General features: G+C 42.6%; 1 protein-coding gene across 4 annotated transcripts in view; it reads right to left on the bottom strand.

The window, feature by feature from the left end:
• The window catches only part of STAU2 (staufen double-stranded RNA binding protein 2), a 255299-nt gene that overhangs the window by 123344 nt on the left and 108919 nt on the right, over nt 1-23036 (bottom strand). For all 4 annotated transcript variants that reach the window (XM_059723969.1, XM_059723970.1, XM_059723971.1 and 1 more), the window contains exon 11: nt 13448-13508. In XM_059723969.1, coding sequence (XP_059579952.1) covers nt 13448-13508 — 61 coding nt within the window. The remainder of the gene's footprint in view (nt 1-13447; nt 13509-23036) is intronic.

The raw sequence follows: 23036 nt of genomic DNA, 5'->3' as shown, positions 1-23036 counted from the left end.
GTCTGAATTGTCAAATCTTTCTGAATCTGAATTGATTCAGAGGTTCCGATTCAATTGAGAGAGATTAACAGGTCTCCCGATTTGATTCAGATCTGGCAATTTGGCCACCGAATTGGGCCAAATCAAATCAGTGACCGAAGCTTCACACAGCCCTAATTCTTAACTTTTTTAGACTTGAGGCACCCCTTGATAAACTCAAGGCACCCTTTAGAAAACACCACCTCTCCGTTTTCACTTGATTTTTTTTACTACAGAAAAATAATAATGCATTTCTTCTGTTGCAAAGAACACAGAGAAACTACAATAGGTCAGAATGTTTTTAATACTATGGATTCCTATTTGAAATCTCAGGGTTTATCTTGTGAATCATGTTTGCACATCTAACTGTGCTAACATCTTGTGGCACCCTGCAGCTCCCTTGAAATGATCTCAGGGTGCCACAGTGACCTTGATTGAAAATCACTGTTATACAGTTTAATTCTTATCTAGAGTGTATCACAAAGGACTACCTGAGGGGCTTCATAGGAGGAGGGTCTGCTAACATCACCCCAACCATGGTGGGAGTAAGATTCCCCACAAACACAACCCTCTCCAGGGGTTATATTGGCAGATGGCCCCAGAGCCACAGCTTCTAGGCTAAATACAGTAAGAAGGATGGAGCAGTTAACTCCTCTCAGAATTCTTGTATAGCTGTTTGCAAATTCAAGAAGATATCACTGCACTGTTTACATTCAGGTCATATTTTCAAGATCTTCTTCATAAACATGAGACTAGAAATGCAATTTTTTAAGTAGAAATTGAGTTTCTGATAGCATCATATGACTCCATGAGATAAGTTTAAGAAGTTGGGGTGCTCCCCTCCTCTAAAAAGTTTGGTTATATCGTTTTCTTGGTCCAAGTATCCTTAAACTACATCCTCTGAACCATAGGGTTGTCTTGAATGAAGGGCAGTGCATCATTATGCTACCTACAGATGCACAAAGAAGTTTCTCCTAACTTGAACAGCCACTATTTGCTGCCTCCTTTCTTACCTCAGCTCTGAAGGGAATGATATTCTAGGTACTATGTCAGGAGAACCACAGCTCCACTGGTATATGTCCACTCCCCCTGAATATCTCTGTAGAGCACTCTCTCCTCCCTGCGCTGAAACCTGTAGAAAGGGGAGTCAGCAGAACTGAGTCCCTTATTCCCCTGTGAAGTCATACAAACAGGGATGTGATCTGGTACTATCTGTGGTGCACTTTATAAAACAAATCAGATCTTTCAATATTTTAAATAAACCATCTTTGGCCAAAAGATGACTATTTAACCAGTACCATGAACTCAACAGAGTCAGCTAGCATAAACGAACACAGTTTTTTTTAAGGCCCAGATTCTGCCACCAAAACTCACCTCACAATGAATAAACTCTTCTCCTCAAAGTTTCACTTAAGGCAGTGAGATTAGCTGTGGAGTAAAGCATTGTGCAACAGGCATATGGTGATCAGAATCTGGCCTTAAGGGCATTTGCACACATGTTTGTGCAACAGCACTGGGTGCTTTTAAAAGTGTTTAGCACTGCAGCGCATACATTTGTATAAACGGCAAAATGCATGTCAGCGCTTAGTGTTTAGTTATGAACTAAAACACATTGAAGGTGTTTTAGTTTAAAAGCGCACTGCCGCCATTTTCTCAGCGCTGACACGCATTTCACCATTTATACAAATGCATGTGATGCAGCACCAGGCGTGTCAGCTCGTGTGTGGAGCAGACTCTATTAATCAAATCTGTTCCAACACTCCAGATCTCCGGTGCATCAGAGCAGACAAATGTACATGTATAAATGCTGTAAGTTACTTGCTCATGAAACAATTCCAAATGGAATTCTTGGACATCTTGACAGATGCCAACTTCCACTGGAGATGTTTAGGTACTCAGCACCTCTTAAACTTTTGCCTGTCTATATCCATTTGCTTCAAAATAACTGAAGTAAAATTGAGTGATTATTTTAGTAACAAAAATGAGTAACTGAAGTCTTACAATAAACAACTGCTACCATTCTCTATTATTATGTTTATTGTGAAAGCCTAACAATTTATACACAAGGATATGGTTTCCAGTGTTACTTTTATTACTCAACAAAACTTCTGAAAATATTAGCCAAAAAAACATGAAAGCCATTACATATTAGGCAATAGTCTATAGATCACCTTGGCACAGAATATAAGCTAGGATGTTATCATTAGCTAACTAATAAAGCTATCTGAGGTATTTCTAAGCTACCAAATCACTGTAATAGCCAACAGAAAATTAACAATGTTGTGTTGCTCCATTCAAAACAAACTGATGTTATATATAATGTCTCCCCTTCAAATATTGATGTTTTACTTCACATAAACCCTGTCATGAAGGTAAATAATATTTGCTTCTTTATGAAATGACGCCTTGAGTTCCTAGATTTTGCTAGAGAACTCTGCACAATTGGAGAATAGATAGAATTATGACAAGACAAAACTGAGAAGCAGTAGAAACGAGAATATATTTTTATGTTCTTAGTCGACAGAGGAAGGGGTGTTTTTTTCCAGAAAGGGGGGTTTTTAGTTCCAATTTTGGGTGTATTTAACTGAAACTCCTCACAACAAATACTTATGGAAACAAGCTTTGTTAAAGTTTTGCTCCTCTTTATGTGAAATGAATACTTGTGAAAAAAATGTGACTTGATATTTTTAGAAAGGTCATTTCTATAGCGTATCTGATTAAATGCTCTAGCACAGTGATCAGCACCTTTTTCAGGCATTGCACCAGAATGACCCAGGCTGGGCCCAGGGCAGGCCAGCAGTAGGACACAGCCACCACTGCTGCTCCCCACTATCTAGTTGCAGTAGTCTGCCTCCTGCTGAACACCACTGAAGCCCCCTGGCTCTGCAGGCCAGATTCAATGGCTGTAGGTTGCTGACCCCTGCCCTAGCAGACTTGTACAGAGGATATGCACCATTATTTATGAGGTGCAGACTTATGCATTTGGAGGCCTGGATAGTAGGCAAGCACACAAGCAACACTTTTGATTAAGGCTACCATGCAAGTTGTGTGTAATGGAAGATGACAGACAGAACCTATTACCAGCAAAAAGAGATCAGCAAATCAGGAAGCAGAAGCAAATCAAGCAGTCAAAGGTGCTTGTAAGAGCTATGAGAGAGTAATTTTGAAGGATGAAGCAATCAGCAGAGTTCACAAATTCAACCACAGAATGGCCTGTACAAGAAAGATCACTCATTAATTGAGTAGTAAAAAGGAGAATGAGAGTTGCGATGATGAAATCAAGGGCATGCCCTACATGTGGGAGAGATGAAAGAATGAGTAAGTCTAACAGACAAGGATGAAGAGGTAGTTGAAGTTAAGAAGGTCAAGGGGGACATCAACATGCACAGTGAAGTTATAAGTGAAGATGAAATCAGAGCAGAAGAAACCAGTAGGGGAGAGGAAGTCATAGGGATAAGATGTTTGAAGTAAGGGAGGAGATTGGAGGGGGAAATGGAGAACTTGAAATGAAGTCTTGTCTCTGACAGCAGAAGTGCCTCAGCTCAAGTGCACCAGTTCTTCAAGGAAATTATTATTCTGGACCAATAGTGAGGTAGCTTCTTCAGGTGTGAAGAAGACAAACAGTTATGCAAGTTTTTAGTAAAAATAGATGTGTAAGAGAGAAAGAGAGAAAATTTCAAGGACACTTGTGGCAACTCTAAATATTTCTTTTAGGTAAAGATTCAACCACAAATATGGATATATAAAAATCTCTATCAGAATCACTTTCTTAAGTCTGAATGTAAAAGCTAACCCTTGCCTTTACATAGGCCACCATGTGCAAATGCATCTGTCAAGGGAATTAAATTTAATGAACTTGATTAAACTCTCATGCTATAAGAATTTAGTTCTCAAACTGGTAAGGAGAAAGTGATATGTTCTTTCCTTGCTTTTTATTTCCCACTACTCTCCCACTTCCATTTCCTAAAAAAAACACATAGAGGTGGTTGGCTGTGTTAGACTGAAGTCAGGCAAAAGGCAGGGCAGGGTGGTACCTTAGGAACTGGTTCAGAGAGGCTTGAGTTTTTGTAGGCAACAAAAACAGAAACTGAAGCTATTTTGTCAGATACTGTAACATATAGCATATATAACATACAGCATCCGATTGCCTACGAGCTGGTTGCCTACAAAAGCTTGTGCCTCTCTCAACAGGGTAGTCTCTAAGGTGCTACCCTGCCCTACCTTCTGCCTTTCCTCAATAATATTAAGTTTCCCTTAAAAAATCTTTCAAATCTTAGGGCAAAATACATTGTTTGAAACTGTTATTGCTTACTGTTCCAGCTTAGTGACTGCCTCATCCAAATTGCTAAATACAAGGCTGAAATTAAATTTATATGATACTAAATATAAACCAAATAACCAACGAGGAAAAATCATTAATTATAAAATGCATAAAATCTATAATAATTATACCCTTGAAGCACATAAAAAAATACATTAAATATTTAAATAAAAATGCAATGCTGCTACATCTGAGTTCAACACAGTTGAACCATAAGCTGGACACTGTATCCAATAAACTGTGAACAGACTTTGGCTATCATCCATAGAAGTGTACAGGTGTACAGCCACAGGAGGGCTCCACCAACATTCCCTGGATGCAAATTAAATATAAAGACACCTGAAGGAAAGAATATATAAAATGCCTCAGCTATAAATTTTAAACAAGTCACATTTCCTACAAGACCAAGATCTAGAAGCATGAAAAATTGAATGAGAAATCTGTCTAAATTTATTGTGTTTATTTTTTCCAATAAATAGGTGTAGATTAAATAAAAAAGCAAAGACTTTCCTACAATTTATCTATATTTTTCCCCCATCAATAGGTCACCTAGTGGAAGGACTTATTTCTATGAGATGTTAGCGGTTAGATAGGTACAAAACCACAAATTATACTTAATACTAAGGGTAATTGGCCAAGTGCTCCTTTTCCAGTCCAGTATTTTCCAATCTAGTATATACTGAAATAGTAATGTTCTCTATAACCCTAGATTGAAGATGTTATCATGATTATCCCCACCTATTTTCTGTTTTTCTCTGGGTTTATTTTTTACTAAGAACAATTGCATGAGATCAAGTAACTTTGTTCCTTTTGAGTTCATCTGCTCCTGCTGCTTGTTCACCACCTGAAATCATAATCCTCTGTTTGTGACATACTAATCATCTTCACAGTAACTAATTATGATGTCACAAACAGAGGATTATGATTTCAGGTGGTGAACAAGCAGCAGGAGCAGATGTATTCCTAAGGAACAAAGATCCTAATTTTATGCACAACTCCCTAGTAATAAAAGACCAGGGAAGAAAAACAACAGTAAATATTTTACACATAGGATAAACTGTTTCCAAAAATAAAGTTTTCCACAAGCAGTTCCTTAATTTTCACTTAAATAATTCCTACAAGATGCTTCAGTTTAACCTCTCAATGTAAAACTGTAAAATGCTTTCTCTGGGGCAAAAATGGTTTGTAGCCTTTTTAGGCTTCTCTCTAATATATAAAGGCCTACTTATTTTCTTAACATTAAACTTCAAGTCTTAGCTCCCTGTTTTCCATAGAGGACATTATGCAGTACCAGAGATCTGATAGGTTTGTGATATTATAGGAACACTGATAAAAACTGGGTGAAAGGAAATGTACTTTTTGTTTCACATGCGTTTCCATCAATGCTTCTTTCGCTTAAATTCTTGAGAAACACTTGATAGAAAATATGATTTTAAGATTCAGCATCTTCTTTTCAGTCACAGCTTTGTGAATCTCACAGGCCACATACAGGCATTAATTTTCTCATGGGAGAGTCGCTGCTCTCCCAGGCAAAATCACAAGTGTACAGATGTTCAGAATTTTTTCCCAGAATAAAAATGCCTGCTCCAAAAGAAAAATAACCTGCAAACAACCAGGGTTAATTCACTCCTGGGAGAGTTTCTCTTGGGAGAGTGAATGTCTGTTCACATTCTCTTCCAAGATAAACCACAGCACAGTCCTCCATCCTCCCATGGTGCTTTGCTTTCCCCCTGGCCAAGGAAGACTGCATATCACCAGCATCTCAAGGCGCTTTGCTCCCCCAACAAGGAGACAGCTTGTTAATCACTGGACTCTAATGCTTCAGCCAAGCAGGGAGCAGAACAAGCCCCCTTAAATTACCATATTGTGCTGCACGGAGACATACTGATACTTAGCAGTCTGTGTCAGCTAATCAGGGCTGTCCTGTGTACTGGTGCCATCCATCTCCAGGCAGACTAAGGGAGCCTGCAGAACATGCTGAGATGTGCACAAAGGGCCCCCCTACTTGCACAGTGCCAGCACTGCAAGCTCTCTGCTCTTTGGCGGCTGGACATCTGAATGCTTATCTAGGCATCTCCAGGTAAGTTTTTCTACCAAAAGAACAAAACCTGGAGAATTTTCACAGATCTTTTGAATGTGTGTATGCAGCCACAATTCCAACCTGATGTTTTAAAGAATGCTGCAGAAAGATGAGGGGACAACATATTTGACACCCCTGATATTTCTTAGCTACAAGCAGGAAAAAAAGCTTTTCTATAACTATCACAAGAAAGCAAAATAGAGCACAAGTGCAACAAGTTACTTTTTGCTACTAATATTGTCAAGTACAGGAGAGAAGGGAAAAGGACATTAATGGTTTAAGGGTTGGAGGGTTCACCAACTGGGGGAAGTAGAGCTAAGAAGCTTGTCATAACAATGGCTATTAAAGTAACTGACAGCTGAAAGAAGCAGAGGTCAGCTTTTGGGGATTTGTCCTGAGGGATACAGGAGGTGCAATAAGTTTGTATGTTAGAGAAAACCAAGTAGGAAGTATTTTCCAGAGAAAACACAAGGGGATTGGAGAAACACTGGAAGCTGTTGATCCTTTTAAAGTACTTCTGGAGAAGGCAGGGTAGTATAGCATCTTATAGACTAACTTATTCAGAGAGGTATGAGTTTTCATAGGCTACAGACTACTTTACCAGATTCTATGAATGGACTTGCAGAGAGCAGGGGTACTAAACAGAAAGCAATAAGGTAATTTAACACAAAGGGTAGGGCAAGGGGGAGGAAAGGATAGAAGGTACTGCTGAAATAGGCAACATGTGTTGAAGAAATGAAAGGGAATAAACAAACCAGTTCACAGATTCAGAGAAGTTTAGGGCTGTTAGCTCATTGAAGGGCATAGAAATTACAAAAGCTAGTCTAGGCAAAAAGATAAGAATCCAGAGTCTCTGTTGAGACCATACTTAATGCAATCCAATCTGTGAATGATTTCCAGTCCCAGTTTTGAGCTCAAGTTGATTTTTAAAGTGTTGTTGTTCAAGGACAGCTACTCTGAAGTCAGTGATTACTGGGGCTGTGCCTCTGGAACTGGGAAACACTAACTTTGTCTACTTCCAGAGACATGTCCTGGAGACTGCTGGTGTTACATCTCTGGAAGTGAGGAACACATTGCCATTTGTCCTGCAAGACCAATGATACTTCCAGGGTCTCAGGCTTACCTCATGTCATGCCTGACCAACCTGCTGCCTTCTATGATCAGATGACTGTGGATGCAGGAAGAACAGTGGATGTGATATATCTTGAGTTTAGCAATGCTTTTGATATGGTCTTCCACAACATTCTTGCAAGCAAGATTGCAGGAATGGACTGTAAGGTGGATAGAAAATTGGCTGGATCATTGGGCTCAAAGGGTAGTAATCAATGGCTCAATATCTGATTGGCAGCCAGTATCAAGAGGAGTGCCCCAGGGGTCAATCCTGGGGCTGGTTTTGTTCAATACATTCATCAGTGACCTGGAAGATGGGATGGAGTGTACCCTCAACAAGTTTTCACATGACACCAACCTGAAGGGAGTAATAGATATGCTGGAGGCTAGGATTCAGAGAGCCTTGGACAAATTGGCAGATTGAACCAAAGAAATGTCATGAGGTTCAATAAGGACAAGTGAAAAGTCCTGCACTTAGGATGGAACAGTTCCATGTACTGGTACAGACTGGGGACTGACTGGCTAAGTAGCAGCTCTGCAGAAAAGGACTGGGGGGGTTACAATGAACAGTAAGCTAAATGTGAGCCAACAGTGTGCCCTAGTTGTGAAGGGGGCTAATGGAATACTGGGCTGCATTAGTAGGAGTGTTGCCAGCAGATCGAGGGAAGTGAATCTTCCCCTCTATTCAGCACTGGTGAGGCCACATCTAGAGTACTGTGTCCAATTTTGGGGTCCCTGCTACAGAAACGGATGTGGCCAAATTGGAGAGTCCAGCAGAGGGCAACCAAAATGGTTAGGGGACTGGGGCACGTGAGTTAAGAGGAGAGGCTAAGGGAACTGGGCTTATTTAGTCTGAAGAAAAGAAGACTGAAGGGGGGATTTAATAGCCTTCAACTATCTGAAGGGTGATTACAGAGAGGATGGAGCTAGACTGTACCCAGTGGTGGTGGATGACAGAATAAGAAGCAATGGTCTCAAGTTGCAGCAAGGGAAGTTTAGGTTAGATATTAGGAAAAACTCTCATTAGGAGGGTAGTAAAGCACTGGAACAGGCTACGCAGAGACGCTGTGGACCCTCCATTCTTGGAGATTTTTAAGACCTGGCTAAACAAAGCCTTGGCTGGGATGACCTAGTTGGGGATAGTTCTGCTTTGAGAAGGGTGTTGTACTAGATGACCTCCTGAGGTCCCTTCCAACCCTAATTTTCTATGATTCTCAGTAGCATAGTGACAGGAAGGGCTTGGGGCGGGGGGGGGGGGGGGGGGGGGGGGGGGACAGCACTGGCTGGGCCATCCAGGAATAGTCGGCGCCCCAGGAGCACTTCCGGTTTCATCACCGGCACTTCCAGTTTTGCCACCCACACTTCTGGGCTTGGCAATCGGCAACTGGGGGATTCCTCCCCGCTCTGCCCCACACTCAACAATTGGCCGCAGGGGGGAGGAGGGAGTACAAATGGATGCTAGAGACCCACGCTATGCCACTGATTATTCTAATAGGCAACATGTGCTTTACCAAAAGAAGCAGATCAGCTGTGTTGGGACACATCCTAACATGAACAATGAAGTGCTAATACATACCTACTAGCTATTCTTAGGTTAGAAACAGACATCACCAAATGAAGCAGATCAGCTCTGCTGGGATGTGTCTTGGCCTTGTTGCTGTCCTACCACACTAAGAAGTTCCTGCCTGCTCACCCTGGCTATCTCCTGGGATGGCATACTTCCTGGACACTCTGGGCATTTTTACACGTGCTCTGGGAGGCACTTTAATTAGCAAGCCGCGCTAATTAAAAGCTCCCAATCATTACATAAATCAGTGTCCCCGCACTGAAAAAATGGTGGTGGGACCACCTCGTTTGACGAGCTTTACTTCAAAGTGCCCTGCTGCCATTTTTCAGAGCGGGGACACTGATACATGTGACGCTACAGCATAAGTGGGCAAAATGTGGCCTGTGGGTCAGATGCAGCCCACCAGGCCATTCTATCCAGCCCGTGGGGCCCCTAAAAAATTTAGAAAATTAATATTTATCTGCCTCTTGCTGCCTGTCATGCAGCCTTCAATGGCTTGCCAAAACTCAGTAAGCGGCCCTCCACCTGAAATAATTGCCCACCCCTGAGCTACAGTCTGCTGGAGAAAGTTAAATCCAGCAGACTTGATTAATCAAGTCAGTTCTGACATGCTGGATTTCTAGTGCATCGGAGCAGGCTCCCTGCACGTGTATATGAGCCCTTAATGTTTCCAGGAGGACCAACTTTATGTCACAGTTGGCCATGACTCTGGAATCTGTTTTTTGTACGTTCTGCCTTCCAAAAGCAAGATGCATGTCTTATTTGGAGGCATGTGGTACACAAAAAAATATGCTACTAGTTATTTCAAATGGCACGGTCATTTCTAGATAAAAGCCAAGATCCCTCTTTACATCTATCATCTGCACCCAAGGCTTTATAGCAGGGATAGGCAACCCCTGGCATAAATGCCAGTGTGGCATGCAAAGGCATTTTGCTTGGATCATGTGCCTCTGGCTGGAGGGTGGGGAAGTGGCCAGATCTGCACTGCCACAACAAGGATTGGACCCCTCATGGTTCCCATGCCATCTGCCCCTGCCCACCAACATCTTATGAGTCAAGGTTGCAGGTGTTTTGGGCACTCTGCCCAAAACCACTGCCTACCCCTGTTTTATAGAATGAGAATGGAATACAAAGAGAAAGCAGTGAAGAAGGGATATTTTTAACTGTAATGAGTAGACAGTTCTCTTATACAAGCTTTGATAAAGAAGGGTTAAACTCTGTACTTCAAAGGGAAGGAAGGCTCAAGATGGAGATCGCCTTTTACCAGTGGCCTGATAGGTTGTTTTTTTTCCCCTCATAGCATTTCAGACTGTAGCTTTCCTCTTGAGAGTGGAGATGGTCCACATTAGTGAATGGATTATTATCATTCACACTATGGAGATCTCTGGTCAGCAGCATATATGGATACCAGCGTTGCTGAGGCTGCTAGAACTACTTATGTAATTTATAGCTTTGTCTCAGTTGACCTTCCTTATGATAAAGAATAAAAAAAGGCATGCGAGGGATGGCATGAAAGAGATTGATAGCACTAGTCCAGAAGAAATGCATCTGAGAGAGAACTACTGTCCCTAGACACTGACAGTACACATGGTTTTTGGTGGAAACAATATTTGTTTGGAAGGAGAGATAACCTGTGAAAAACAGGCATACAAGGGCTTTAAAGAACACTAATGTTGATCTTGAGACCTGAAGAGAATCTGGTTTCCTATGTGCCTAAAAGTTTTCTTGTTTCCAAAGATAAAGTCTAAGTATGCACTCCTCCTCTCTGATTCTTGATATATGATATCACATAAGATCATGATATAATCTAAAACAGCCTATACTATATGAGGCTCTAAGGATAGGTGAGGAAAGATTGCAGTCTCACTATCCTGCCTTGAGCTCCAGCATGTTGATGTGGAGTCTGTGGCTTGGAAGTGTTGGCAATAATCACAACACTACAATGGAAGGTGCTGATGGCAGCTGCGTTGGCTGGCATGTAAAGGGAGTAAACAGGTCTCACACCAGCAAAATTGTTCAAATACTCCAGGACAGACAGTTAGGTTCCTCTGAAGGCTGAATACATCCAGGACTTACTGACCCCCACCACTCCGAGCTGCAAGGGTCTTGTGTTCAAATAAGCAAAGTTTCTATCAGGCCTAGTAATTTTAAGAAAAAACTGTGTTATCTGTGCCAGATGCTTCTTAAGTGCTAATCAGGGAGCCTGTAAAAATCTCTCTTCCGAAAGGGCTATGGTCTGAGTCAGATCAAGGAACGCCCCAGTGAAGGTGATCCTTTGTACTAATTGTAATATGACTTTTTCCCAGTTGAATAACAATCCCAATGACTGTAGGAGGCTGAGAGAAATCCTGCTGAGAGTGGCCCTTTGGAACCGGTCATCCAGGTATGGGTAGACAAAACATATGTATAATGGACACATCAGTGTCTGTGTCCATTATAACTATGATAGACAGAAAGTATAAAAACAATGTAGCTGTACACTTTCTAAATTTCTGTTTTCTTGTTTTTGTCATTTTCATCTTTGTATTTTTTACTCATTTCTTCTTCCATCTTCAGTTCTTTCCCAACTTCTCATTTTCTTTGTTTCTTTTTGGTTTTGTATCCTATTTTATTTCCTGGGTGCCTTCCTATAGTCTCCTTGATCTCCTCCAATCTTCATTTAGCTTTTCCATTTTTATTTCTTTCTCTAGGCCTAACTGTCTCTTCTCATTCCCTTCTGGTCCCACAAACTAAATCATTTTCTTCAAGCAGCTTTCTTCCCTTCAAAAAACCTTCCAACTTCCCCTGTTTCCCCAAGATTTCACCCCAATCCCCACACCTCACCCTCTTTTCCCCATGAAAAGCCACAGGTCATGCAATACAATTTTTTTTCCAAGTGTGGTTAGACCTCAACTATCACTACTATCCTCTTTTCTGAAACACTGCTTTTCCAGAGGAGGGAAGAAAATCTCCTGAGCCCCCTTCCCTCTATTTCAAATCCAAAACCTATTGATTATGCCCGCAGAATGAAGAAGAAATTCAGAGTCCAAGTAACTGCCACAAAAAGGCCCCAGAAAAATTAAAATACTGTCAGGCTGTGCTAGCTCTTCTTAATATTCCTCTGTAGGTTCTCATCTTCCACTTTTGACATATCACTGTGTAAAGCAACCAACTGCCCTGAATTTTCCTGGACAGTGTCAGGTTTCAGGTCTGTGCCCCAGTGCCCCTGAAATTACATTTTTGTCCCAGATGCACTATTCTTTGCAACACAACTAATTAGATTGCCTACAGTACTACACTAAGTTAACTACACTGACCAAAAATGTAAGTGGTATAGACACTTCTGGTTCCAGGTGCCTATCATGCACCTAAGATCTGCTGACCTGCCACAATTTTAGCCAAAATTGATTTTGTACCCAAAAGTTGGTTGCTTTGTCTCTATGTGAGATCCCCTCCCCCCGACACTGATCTGGAACAGGGACATCAAACTCATCTGCCCTATGGCCTGAACCAGTGCATATAGGACCTGCCTCTGGGCTGCTATCCAGAGCAAGTGTCACATGTGGTACAGCCCAGGACCCAGCCCCAGTGAGCACCAAGTTCTGCAGTCCAGGAGTGGAACCTGGTTCCAGTGAACATGGTAGGCAGCACAGCCCAGTGTCCAGCCCCAGTGAGTACCACAGGCAGCACAGCCTGGGATTCACACCCACCCCAGTAGTGCTGCAAGCAGCACAGACTGGGACCCAATCCGAGTGAGTGCCACATGTGTGCAGGGTTGATTTGGAAAGGCGCATGGGTCAATGGGGCAGCACTGGGGCTCTGCTTGCCAGACCTAGCCTTCAGTCTGTATGTTTAACATCCCTGATATGGAAAAACATGCTGAGTGCCACTGAGCAGAGGCACAAAGGTATCTGAAGTGTATCGGCACCAGGAAAAAAACCAAACCTTTTCTTACTTAGCTTTAAAACATGCAAGTGACAAAGCCTAAAGTTTACTTCATTCTGTTAACATGTGATAACAACACCAACTTTCCCTTTACTAGGATTTTACCTCATTTTAATTGCCATGTGTTAGGTAATTCAAGTTTAAAACATCTCTTTTTTCTTAGTGAAGACTATCCCTGACTCAAACTATAATTAACTGTCCTCTACTTGGTTTCGCTAGTCAAACAAAAACTATTTTGCTTTTGCTATAGTGTCATATCTACCACCCTACAAACAAGAGTAAACCTAACTGTTGGTGATAATTACTATGCTAAATATGCTTAGTTCATGACAACTCAACAAAGTGTTTTGCTGGCTTCAAATAATAAAATTCTTAAAAGGAAAATGCAGAGGGGTAAATATAAATTAATATAAAGATGCATACTTACTGTTACTTGTTGGTTCAGGATACCCAGCAGTTTGACCGTTCCAGCCCTTATTTTCCCCTGGCTGGAAAAAGAAGAAGAAATAAAGGACAAAACATATATTTAAAAAAATACACACACACGCGTTAATTTTGCTCACAGGATATTTAACAAGTGACTGTGCGGACGCAATCAGGAAGGCTAACTGCACCTTGTCATGCATCCACAGATGCATTACAAGCAGGTCCAAGGAGGTGATCCTCCCCCTCTATGCAACATTGGTCAGGCCGCAGTTGGAATACTGTGTCCAGTTCTGGGCACCGCACTTCAGGAGAGATGTGGACAACATGGAGAGGGTCCCAAGGAGGGCCACTTGCATGATCAGGGGGCAGCAGGGCAGGCCCTACGAGGAGAGGCTACGGGACCTGAACCTGTTCAGCCTCCACAAGATAGAGGGGAAGGTTGAGAGGGGATCTGGTGGCTGTCTACAAACTGGCCAAGGGAGACCAGCAGGCAATGGGAGAGTCCCTGTTCCCTCGAGCACTACTGGGAGTAACAAGGAATAATGGCCATAAGTTGACGGAGCGTAGATTCAGGCTAGATATCAGGAGGCGCTACTTCACTGTCAGGGCGGCTAGGATCTGGAACTAACTTCCAAGGGAAGTGGTGCTTGCTCCTACCCTGGGGGTCTTCAAAAGGAGGCTGGATGAACACCTTGCCAGGGTCATTTGACCCCAGCATTCTTTCCTGCCCATGGCAGGGGGTCGGATTTGATGATCTGCTCAGGTCCCTTCTAACCCTACCAACTATGAAACTATGAAACTGTGACTGCTGGGATTCACAGGCACATGGACACAGGTTCTACCATCCTGCCTATTTAACTTTGCTAAACCACTTTCATTTTGACCTAAGATAGGTTCTTCCAGTACTAAATCTTCCCATAAATATTACTAGCTCCTGACCAAAACTAATGATAGTGATGTGAGCAACATTTCCTCAGGTACTTGGCTCAGATAGGGAGTTGCTTAAATTTCTGGTTATCACAAATATAAACCAAAATGTCCCAAGATACAATCTCTGGGGTGCTGCAGTACAGTGTCTTAGTGGCACAATCTAGTCCTCAATATAAAAAATGACACAGTGGAATAGACCAGACTAGCCTGATACCTTGTCTATAGATAAAGGTACAATATTGTCATGGGGCACCTACAATAATTGAATGCCATATATTGTGTAATTTGGTATATAATTATAATTACATGCTGTAATTATGTAATATTATCCCAGATAGGAATCAGTGTATACCCTGGGACAGGAGCAGTGATGACCCTTACAGTCTGCATTACCATAGCTAATACATCTAAGCAGCTATAATGAGAAGTTTAATGGGTCCAATATTGGTGATCTAACATTTTATTCTTATGCCAAAATAGAAATAAATGCTGTCATGACACAAAGGGTATGATTGTGTGTGTGTTTCGGCACTGCAGAATTATTTCCTGCCACATGGAGCTTTCTTTGCGCGGTGCAATTCTCAGCTGCAGAGAGAAAACCCCGGTGCAAAGGAGTTCCCGCCGCTCGCATGCAAATTTGTGTCCCATTATTGGCTGTTTCTAAATTATTCCCACGTGGCGGCTAGTGATTGGCTTGCTAGCCATATAAGAGGCTTGAGCAGTTTCCGCCCAAGTCGGAGATCTCCAAGAATCTCAGGAGGATCCTGAGAACCCTGATTCCGAGAATTCCGGGAGAAATCCGAGAGAATTCCGGCAAGGAGTCCACGATTACCTCGTGGACTTCTACGTAAATCTCGGACCGAATGGTGGTTTGATCAGCCATCAAGAGCCTCTCCCTGTCGCCGCATGATCCCTCGACGTACCCTACCCTGCGCGCTCACCTTTCGGACTCTCATTTCGGTCGTTCCACGGAGCCTAGCAAACTCCATGAGTGTGTATCCAGAGCTCTGTTCGTGTTTGTTTTGTGGAGCCTAGCAAACTCCAAGTGTGTCTTTTTGTAACTGCAACTCAAGAAAGTTTTCCTGCCTGCACCGCGACCACCTACAGTGTAAGTAAAATAATCTTTAATCAACCTCTACGCGTCAGTGCCTAATTTTAGTTCGCCGTGCCGACCTTTTCCCCGGCCCACATGCCCGGGCTGCTGGCCACAGCCCCTTGGCCCCGACAAATGCAAGCTAAACAATAAGTCCATTCTTTAAGGCTCACAAAATTTTAGTAAGTGGTAGCCTTCACGTCCATGTAAATGTGGAGATGCAGCTCACATTAAACTCAGTGACTGACTCAGTGATAGCCACCCCTTCATAGGATTAAATCAACCTTTTCTGTTTTGACATAATTTTTACACAAGAACAGAGACTTTTGCAGCATGCCTAGGTTAATACCTACCTTTTGCAGCACGCCTAGGTTACATATTCACCTTTGGAGGAAGGGGCAAGGCAGAACTGGCAAAGCTCTATTCTGAGGATTTCAGACCACTGAAATCTCCTAGCCTCCCCTCCAGTACTTGCTTGACCCTTCAGTGCTCTCATTGCTTTATCCCCATCTCCTTCGGCCTGCTCATATTTGCTTCATGACATGTGAGGACCTCAAAGGCAGAGTCACTGCAGCTTAAGGGTACATGCCACACAGAGCAGCTTTTCTTATGACACTTTCCTAGCTATACCTTGTTAGCTATGTGACACTGAACTCAAGGAAAAGTGCTATTAGTGAAGCAAGGCAGATATGCAATGGAAAGGATGTGGCAGCAGAACTCTCTTTCCTTCCTACTGGTCAGCCTCATCCTTGCACACCTCGATTTCAGTGGATCCTTATAACTGGGCTCCCCTTTTCCCTATATGCTGCAGATAACAAGCGTATGCTTATCGATTTTTTTAAAGGAAGTTATATGTTGAAATTAATCAGTAATTTGATATTAGTAAATGTGTCATGTTTAGTGCTGTACATTATAACAGCATGGCATTGCTATGAACCTGGAGCACAACCATAAAATCTGCCAAGTACCCTGCTGGAAAATGGAGACACTGACATTTCCAACTCTCCTTGCACTCCTCACTGTTTACTGTGTATTAATGTTGTCAAGATAGAGAGTTTAACAAGAATCCAAGCATTAGTAAGTCATCCTTAGTGCTGCTGTCTCACATTAATGCCACCCACCGTGAATGGATTTTTCTGGAAGTAGTAAAGTGGCAGGAAGAAAAGCTGGTTAAAATTAAAATGTTGCAGCTCCCTGATCTCTTGAACAGAGCCAAATTTTGGTTCCCTCTGTGAGCTAGGATGGATGAAATGTAAACAAGGCATGGAATCTCTTCTTTAGTACAGCACTCTGCCTAGGGGCCAGCTAAATTAGAGGTAGTCTTTTCCTTGGGTGCCATGAGATCCTTTTAAGGGCATCACCCAATGTTAGCACCGTTACACACTCAAATACCTGCACATGATTCACAAGATAAACACAGAGATTTCAAAAAGGAATCCATAGTGTCAAAAACATTTGGACTGTTGTGGCCTTTCTGAGTTCTTTGCAACAGAAGAAGTATTCTAGTTAAAAAAAAATGAATGAAAGCTGAGAGCTGGTACTTTGAAATGGGTGCCCTGAGTCTAACAAGGTTGAGAACCACTGATTTAGTTTAAAGTATGCCATTTAGCATATCCACTGGAGCACAGTGTGCTGAGAGTTGCATGGGCAGCAGGCTTGGTTTAGCTACTGCATCATTTCTTTCCTGCCTTTGCTCATGGCTGACAGCAGCCATAGAAGCCATAGGGCTTTATCTTTATCTTTTTGCTTTATCTTTCCAAAGCAGCAGAGATGCCTGCTGCAGTATTCCACTCTTGCGCCTTCCTGAGCCATTCTGCTCACGTCTACTCTGCACAATGCAATGACTCCAGCCATGTCTTCTCAGCTGTTACAGCTCTGTTCATTGCTCATAATAACAGATCAAGAACTTCCAGAATAAACATGCTGCAAGTGTCACTCTTCCCTATGGCAGCTCTAAAACAAATTGGGAGCCATAAGTCTCCAGCCATGTAGACATGTTGGTATAGGCAGAGCTGAAAGCATTTTTATCACTCTGTTATGTAAACCTCCATTAGTAAGCTTAGGTGAAGAAACTCCAGAACTGTTTGCACTATACCTTCCCCTGTTGCAGGGAGGTCTTTTTCCTAGCATAATAAATATATTCTCAGATCTTCCTGCCTCAGACAGGAACACTGTAATAATGCCTGAAGAAATTTTTCTAGAGTAATATAAATATTTGGAGCAACATAATTATATGCTACATCAGGAGTTCTGAAATTGGGTGGTACAACTAGAGGATCACAACCACTTAGCAGAAAAAGTTATATTAGGCAAATACAATTTTTTTTGTTCTTTGCTAGCTCCTTCTCATCTGATAGATTTATGCTTTGAAAGACTTTCCAGACTCCTGATGGGAGCATGACAAGGCATTCTCAGTGAGGCACAATGTCTTCCAGAGCATCAGTATATATTGAAGCAGCTCGCCACTTGCTCCCCACTTTATGAGTAGCTCAAAACAACTTCATGTCTCTAAGCACAGACCCACTCCTTTCTTTGAGACACTACCTGACTTCAGGGGAACAGGGAGGGAATAGACCTATAGGCTAGGGACAGACAGAAACTACACATAAACAAGCTAAAGTGCTCAAAAACTGGTTTAAACCTGTAACAGAACAGAAGTTCAGTGCACATAAACCACTTCCAAAATGGCCTGAACCAGTTTAAGATAAACCTGGTTGGATGTAGTATCAGATTTAACTGATTTAGGTCACACCAGTTGATAGAACTTCAGTCCCAGATCCCTTCCTGGTTCAAGTTAATTCAGTCCCCCCCAGCATCCCAGGATGCTTTGCAGCCCTGGGCTATGCTGTCCACTCCAGTGGAGCAAGGATTGCCTCACCCCTCTGCTCCTTAGCCTGCTTCCTGCCTGCATCTGTCAGCCCATACGGATGGGGGGAACAGACCCCTAGATCCCCCTAGCCAGGGTCTACAAAGCACATGGGGGAGGGTAAATCCCTGTGGGCTTTTCAACCCTCAGCAGCCCTCCCCCCTCCCAGTGGTTGATTGCTTCAGCTGCTGTCACAGGAAGGAGGGAGAACAAGTCATCCTAGCCAGGTGTCTGCTCATGCAGCCCAGCATGGGGGCACTGGGAAGCTCCTGCTCTGGGGGGCTTCCCTCCACCACAACCCATGGTCCCCCAGCCCAAGGCAGCCCCCGGGAGCTAGGGGGAATTCTTCCTTCCTGAACCCCAGAGTTGCTTGTCTTAGCCCCTGCAAGTCTCAGGTGGCCTCAGGGAACAGAGGGAAATTCTCCTGCTCCACTGCAGCCAGGTTTGCCTGAGTTGCTGCCAGTCTGAGGCAAAACCAGGTGCAGAGGAGTGGAAGAATTCCCTCTGCTCCCCGAGGTGGCCCTGAGACTCGCAGGGGCTAAGGCAAGCAGCTGTGGGGTTCAGGAGGGGAAGAATTCCCTTCAGCTCCCTGGGGAACCCCAGGCTGGGGTGGGGGGAAGCCCCCCCAAGGCAGGGGATCCCTGGTGGCCCCATGCTGGGCTACATGGGTAAGCACCCAGCTGGGAGAGCTGCTTCTCCCTCCCGCCTGTGGCAGTGGCTGAAGCAATCAGCACCTGGGAAGGGAGGAGTTCCCCTCAGCTCCCCAGGGCTGCCTGGGCTGGGGAACCTAGGCTGGAGGTAACCCCCTGAGGGGGAGGACCAAGACAGGGGATTCCCTAACCCCCTGTGGGGGGACAACTGGAGGTTGGGGAAACTTGGCTGAGCTGGTAATGGCCAGCAGGCCAGATGTGCTCTAGTGCATCCCACCTACTGGCCTGAGTCAGTGCAGACCAGTTGAAAACTGAATTTTCCCTGCCTTTCCCAACTGAAAACTGAATGTCAGTTCAGCTGGCTATCAGGTCAACATAAGCAGCTTAGGAGGAAGCTGCCTAGATGGAATCGATTCTGCCTCGGGCTTTCTGACTGTCTGTACTTAGCCGTATTCTCCTGGGTGCGGGAACAGCACAGAACACAGACCTGAAAAACATGCCTTTGTTTAAAGTCCTACAATGGAAATTCACTGAACACATTAGAAAGGAAATTATATAACCACAGATTTTATACAGTTTTAGAAGTACTGTTGGAAGCTTGAAAATTATGTTGGGAATTCCCCAAACATGGCATTCGCTTAACGTAACTTTAGTTTGTCAGAGCCCATTTCTGTGACACACACCTATTTTTAACCTTTTTCCCTGCAGATGGAGGCAGAATAGGCAATGCTGCACCTTAAGTGGCAGAAAAGGTAGTCAGGTGTTATGAGACAGTTTCACCCTGCTGCAGGCTGAACAAACTGCAATAATAAACGTGCTGAGGAAAGGAGAGACTGTTGCTGTGCTCAAAGTACTCAGCAATGGAAGACTGCACTGCACATGTATGCATGTCTGACTTTGCAACATAGTGAAAAATATACTAAAGGTATGTGCGTTTAGCCTGGATTAGTCCTTCAGCTCGGCTGTAGTGAGCACCGTCAATTTTCATGAACCAATACCTCTCCTACTTCTTCCTCATGAGTACATATATATTAATTTTGTTTTTACATTACTTAGATTGCCTATATTACCCCCAACATCTTTATAACATCTGCAGTTCTTCATTTAGGTAATGATTATAATCAAATCTCATGCTTCAGGGCTTCAGTTAATCTCACATAGAGAACAGGAAGGAATGACTGGGGTTTCTGTCTTCCTCTGATGCATCGCAGATTAAAGGCAGGGTAGAAATACACCTTACACTTTACTAAATAAGATATATAGAGAGCATAAGCATTCAGGAACTTAAGCTCACAGAATCAGACAAGCATAAAGCAGTGTATAAACTGGAGTAAAACCAGTCTGAACAAGAAATTTTGGAACACTAAGTTATCCACAGACGGGATTGTGTTAAGTATGGTTTAAATAAGGGCTATAGATTTTTATCCTGTTACCTGGATTAGCTTTTGTGACCCTTTTGTTCCTGTGGGTCCCTTGCCTCCCCTTCTCCCCTTTCTCTCCCACCTTTTGTATTCAAAACACTCATTCCACCTTATACACTGCTTTATGCTTGTCCTTTCAGAACATCTGATGATGTCAGCTTGAGTTTATGAAAGCTTATTAAGCTCATACATACCTTGTTTAGTTAATCTATAAGGTGCATATCTACCATGCCTTCTGCCTGACTTCAGACTAACACAGCTAACTACCTCTCTCTGCATCAGACATTAGCCATGAGTATAGATGGGATACTGGGCAGAGTGGACTAATGCTTTGAGGTGATATAGAGAACCTTCCATTCAGATGCCTGGCTTATTTATCTTGCTTATGTACTCAGGTCCACACCAACTGCTTCATTTGAGGCTGCAAGATTTTTTAGAGAAATAAAAACATTTGGGAGTGATACAGCTTTATTATGGCATTTACATGGAAGTAGTTTCCCTATGGGCCAGATTATCAAAGAGCTCCTAATACAAATACTTTCCTCTTCCCCTAAAACATGAAGCATGTTTCGCCTACTGGGATCACATGGGAGAATCTTGCCTGTTCAATTCCCTGCAATTGCAGGAAGCTGAGGCACTAATGGTACCGCAGTCTCCTTTTCTCTGCCTGTGACCCACAGTTTCATCTAAGGATTGAAATGTTTCAGTATAACTAACCTATTTCATATAGGTATCTGAATGAAACCTTTAGTCTTAATGCTGTGGAGATCAGATGAGCTATAATAGCCTCTCTGCCCTTAAACTCTCTGCAATGATAGTAATTTACTATACTATCTTGAATTACTCCCTTTTTAATACAGTTTTTTGTTGTAATATGCAAGTGGTTTGTGTCTGAAGCTTGCACAAATCCATTTCTTTATTATTCTCAGAATATTAGGACACTGAAATATCTTTTCCCTGCTAATTTCAGGATGTCCTACACTAAAAGGTTCATAATCAAACCTGTTTTTCAAAACGAATACATTACCATGTAAGTACAGAGCTAATAATTAAAATGTAACAAAACAGCAGCAGCCATTCTTACTTGAGGTTGCAGAATGGTTTCCACTTAGTCACAAGTTTCCGCTTGCACAAGCACTCTGAAAGTAATATCTTTTGGGCTGAAATATTTCAGACTCAGTTTCTGCCTGATGGCAAATTATTTTTGGAAAACTTGTGGAAAAATACTTCAGCCAATCTTTAATTCAAGAAGAATGAAAAATACATTTCTTTTTATTTAAAAAAAAATCTTGACCTTTTATTTCCCCCCCCCCCCCACAGCCTTTTAGCCAAAATGGCAGAGATTTAAAAGTTAAAGCTTGAAGAGAAATACCCTTCCTTATGGAGAAGCTTTAGAGTTCTAGTGAAAAACTGGGTTTGATTTCACTTAGTTAAGACCTGTTTAAGGACTTACAGGCTGTTTTTGCACAATGCATTTTCCCTAGAGACTGTTACTGTACTCAAAGTACTCAGCGAAGAAAGGCTGTATTGCACATGTATGCACTTCTGATGCTGCAACACAGTGAAAAATATACTAATAATGTGTGTGCACTAAGCTTAGCACTTCTCAGCAAGGACAAGGAGAAAACGAGTGGAAGAGGCCACCACCCACAGCAGTTCTCACATTTTTATGCCAGAAGGGGAACAGAAAAAGGTGATGCTGGAGAAAGAACATGATGTATAAATGAATACATTCTTAAGGATAGGGCAGAGTCAACAAACCAGTTAAGGAACCAAAAAGAAAAAGAGTATATGACGTGTCCTCCCTCCCACATGAGAACTTAATCACTGGGATATCAAGTCATTTTCATTCCTTCTCTGGTAAAATGAATATTTAAGTGGAACAGCTTCAATAGGGGAGATGGAGAGATAAACTCATCCTGGACTATCATATATCCAAGCAGTTAGGGCACTCTTGGCAGGGGAAACCATGGTCTAAGCTCTACTCTAGGGGCAACACAGCACTACCATCTGCTCCTGGTAAATGTAGGCCTCTACTGTACTAAAACTGCCCCAAAGTAAACTGAAGCATTTGTTTTGTTTTACAAAATGTTACAGAAAATTGGTTTGGGTTAACTCCAAATTAATATTTTTATTTTTTGGTTTGGCCACCAAACTGAAAAACTCAATTACTTGCACAACCCAAATCAGCAGTCTTGAGAGGAATCTATTTATATCTTTCAAAACTCCTGACATCTGCTCCCTTTAGAACATCAAATATATTTATAAAACACTTAAATATTAAACATATTACTTAGAATGAAAGTCAAGCTCCATTTTCAAAATGTTAAGGATTAAATTCTGAAATGTCAGCACGTAAACTTCACCCATGAAATATGCACATGTGAAACCAAGTAACTGAGCATGAAATCACCGACACATAAGGTTGAATTGTATGTTCCCTTGTATAAGTTATGAAGATATAGCCAGCCAAAATCCCATGGTTAAGAAGTGTTAAATTATGGAGAAGGAGGCTTTCCATAGTTTAGCCACAAGAGCTGAGTGGTTAGGACCATGAACTGTGTGTGCCCCCAGAGGCTGGGGGGGCACAGACGCGCTAGCGGCAGCAGGAGCCCAGTGGCGGTGAGCAG

This window comes from Alligator mississippiensis, chromosome 3 (genome assembly GCF_030867095.1).
Source record: "Alligator mississippiensis isolate rAllMis1 chromosome 3, rAllMis1, whole genome shotgun sequence".
Lineage (NCBI taxonomy): Eukaryota > Metazoa > Chordata > Crocodylia > Alligatoridae > Alligator > Alligator mississippiensis.
The sequence above is the reverse complement of the archived record's forward strand: the minus strand, read 5'-3'. Positions and strand labels throughout refer to the sequence as shown.